The 3337-nt window shown below is 44.4% G+C and overlaps 1 protein-coding gene across 1 annotated transcript; it reads right to left on the bottom strand.

The window, feature by feature from the left end:
• Positions 1-658: 658 nt before the first annotated feature.
• PtA15_7A793 (uncharacterized protein) lies at positions 659-3033 on the bottom strand (the record flags this gene model as incomplete). Its single annotated transcript, XM_053171437.1, has 8 exons — positions 659-975; positions 1070-1196; positions 1289-1360; positions 1517-1662; positions 1758-1956; positions 2056-2370; positions 2440-2644; positions 2717-3033. The coding sequence occupies 8 exons, from the start codon at positions 3031-3033 to the stop codon at positions 659-661; spliced, it is 1698 nt and encodes a 565-aa protein (XP_053022619.1).
• Positions 3034-3337: the final 304 nt, after the last annotated feature.

The raw sequence follows: 3337 nt of genomic DNA, 5'->3' as shown, positions 1-3337 counted from the left end.
GAAAGTAGCAGTGCGGAATTCTTGAAGAGGGCGGTTAGCAGACATTTCTACCAACATACCAGCCTTTATTCTCACACCAGTCAAGTACCAGTGATTATAAAAACAGATTTACTATACTGCAAGGGCCCAGTTACAGTAAAGTAAAGGCCCACTGTTGCCCCTATGTCAGCTATCCATGACGCCTTGAAAAATACATTGCAGATGAGAGATCTGGAAATCCCTGTGAAAGTTGGGTACAGCCCATCCCCTCTCCGCTCAAGGTGTTCTCAATCTTCCTTATTTCAGTCTTCATGAAAAGACTGAGGACTTCTTCTAGTTGATAGTAAGCTGTCCATTTGTGACTCTACTAGATGAAGATCACCACAGCTTGGGTAAGAATTGAACTCCTAGGCAGTATGCGCTACATCATACTGGTAATTTTCAAACCATGATTGATAAAGTCACTGTGAAAAATACTCAAGAAACTTCTGCCAGTTGACATGCAATATTGCAAAAACTGGCTGCAGTTTCTTGAGTTTTTTTTTACAGTGAAGTAGGTATAACAATGGCATCAGTGGATGCAGCAGAGGTGTGAAGTAACATTCTAACAAAGTATATAGAAAGATACATAGCTTTGTGGTATACATAGCTTTAGGGTATGCATGCATGCACACATTATTCAAGAAAATAAGTCAAGCTGTGATTTCAAGCTATCAACAAGTTTGAGATCGTTAAAGATCATGATTCCATCCCCATCGTGGCAATCATCATCCGAACCCAGTGGTGTTAGTGCCTTTTTTCTTGTTGATGATCCACCGACTACCCATGAATCAGGCGACAAAACTCTAACTGAGCTATGCGGCCAGTCGTTCAAGAAATCCATGACGTTTCGGATTAATATGTTTCCAGATCGTTCCTCGACCTGTGCTGCAACTGGGGATGCTGGAAGTGGTGGTGGAGTGAAAACCAAGACCCAAATCGCATCATACCCTCCAGCTGCCCCAAGTTACGGACAAGAAATTATTTAGAATCTCAGAGTGCAGATTTGGACTTGATTACAAGAAGCGAAGTAGATTCAACTGGGTCTTACCACCGGGTACTCCACTACCAACAACACCTTGGCGTCTTTCGCATTCGTCAAGCAGGTGAGTTTGACTATCTGGCTCGATTGGGACATTAGATTTGCTTCCCATTTTTTTCATCAACTGACGAATCGCCTAGAGGAACACATTGAGATGAAATCGGTCAGGCCTAATTTGATTTCTTGGACGCCCGCCTCTTTTCTTCTGAGAAGACCAACTGTACACGCCTTGCTTATAGAGGAAACTTTAATAAATAATGTTCGAACATCATCCGTTTCCGTTACCGGGCTAGGATCTTGCTAATGATATTCATCACCAAAACCAAAGAAATTAGTCTGTACTGTTAATGAAGTGTTAAAAATACAATGCTTGAGTGGGGGTATTCGGCCAGAGAAAGATGTGGCTTGTTCTTCTTGTTTCTGATTCTTGCTTTGTTAAAATACTTTCATATTTACCTGTAGATGAAAGCCTGAGTCGATCGACAATTTGAGTACTTCGGACAAATAATTCTTTTCATCCATGTTGGAAAGGCTGGTTAATCTTGCGAATGCTACTTTTATTTGGTTATTCTGTATTGACAGTTCATTCCATATTTGACCGGCTAGGTAATGAGTAAAAGCACAAAAGAAATGGTTGAGTTTGTAGTTATATTTGAAACAGGCACATCCGCAATGGTTATACTTTCACCTAACTTACCAATTTCGGTTTCGCTGTTTTTCCACTTAAAAACCTTGCCAACCATGCTAGGAGTATGACTTCCCGCATCCACATCGGCGAGCAAGAGAGTTGTGAACTTAGGAATCGAAAATCGTTCGATTGCCCCTGCTGTCGATGGATCTACCCAACTAGGATTGATTTTTGGATCAAGAGCCTTCCGAAGTTGTTCTGGTGCCAGCTTTTTTAGGAGGTGAATGTAAACAAGAGAAAACCAACTTGAGTACCCTTGAGTACGAAATCTATGTGAGAAATGCAGATGAGTATAGTGATTGCTGACATCTACTTGGTCCCCAGAGGAGGCTAATAGCCCATCCAAACAAGAAGGAGAGAATCGCCGGTAGACATGAGTTCCATAAACAGCGGCGCTCACATCGAACCCGGACCCGACTTTTCCTTGGGCAAGAGAATGGACATATTGCGATAAATTATGGAGCAGCAGTTTTGTCGATCGGGATTGAGGGTCGACGGAGGGGGAGAAATGGACCAAGATCGCTGAGCAGAGGGAGGTCACCATGGCGGCAGATGATCCGAGACCGGTCTTGTGGACATCTTTCAAGGTGGTGTTCAATCGATTAAAGGGTGCAACACGAGCCTGACCAAGAAGAATCATCATTCAATATTTTTTATTTCCCTTTCTGACATCAAATCCGGCTATCCTTACATCATCGTGCCGTGGTTGGGAATAAAAATCGTTGTCGCCCAGTATGGTGATGGTCATAGGGTATGGCTGGTTCACCGAGCGTCCATTTTGATCAGATTTTCCGAGTGGTCTATGGAGAATGAATTGATCAAGGGTCTGTAGGGCCAAGGATAGTTTGAGCGACTCCCGAACAGCCAATTCGACAAAGGTATTTTGCGAAGATGATCTACAGCGGAGAGAGAAGGGTCAGTATTGGGCTGAGAAAGAACGTCAATTGGTTTCGAAATACAACACTAACGTGTCTGGCTCAACAATTAAGTGGTCTTGAGCAGAAAGACTTATGAGATAGGACCATTCCGCATTAATGAATTGGGGTGATCGAATCGAAAGCCTGATCTGTGGATACTTCAAATCGGCTTGTTCTAGAGATTCATCTGGGAGTAACGGGGCAGGCTTGATGACAGTGTAAAACCTTGAGGAAGTTCCAACGACGATTCCAGGGTAGGCCCTATCGAGAACCAGGTATCCACCAGCGATTAGAACTTTTCCTGGACACGAAACGATTGTCTCTCGAGAGTGAAACATCTGTTTCCGAGTCAGCATTTGGGGGTTCATGTCAATCCTGGAGGAAAGTTCTTAATAATCTGACCTCGAAGCCGACGCGCAGCCAGCCAGTATCGGCTCGATAGCTAACACATATTTATTGGGAGTTACTGGCGCGCAGCAGAAGGGGCTAAGGTCCATGTTAGGCGCCCCCCTCCCCACTCCACAGCTAGGTGGACACTCATACGAACCCATGAGACCGGACACCTAGCCGAACTACAACCCATGATATGCGCACGTACGACAAAGCGGAGTTACGCGATACGACCTCGGACTGGGTACCGCGGAGGATCCCACAAGCGGGCTAGAGGACCGA

The sequence above is a fragment of the Puccinia triticina genome, chromosome 7A (assembly GCF_026914185.1).
Source record: "Puccinia triticina chromosome 7A, complete sequence".
In the NCBI taxonomy this organism is placed as follows: Eukaryota; Fungi; Basidiomycota; class Pucciniomycetes; order Pucciniales; family Pucciniaceae; genus Puccinia; species Puccinia triticina.
The sequence above is the reverse complement of the archived record's forward strand: the minus strand, read 5'-3'. Positions and strand labels throughout refer to the sequence as shown.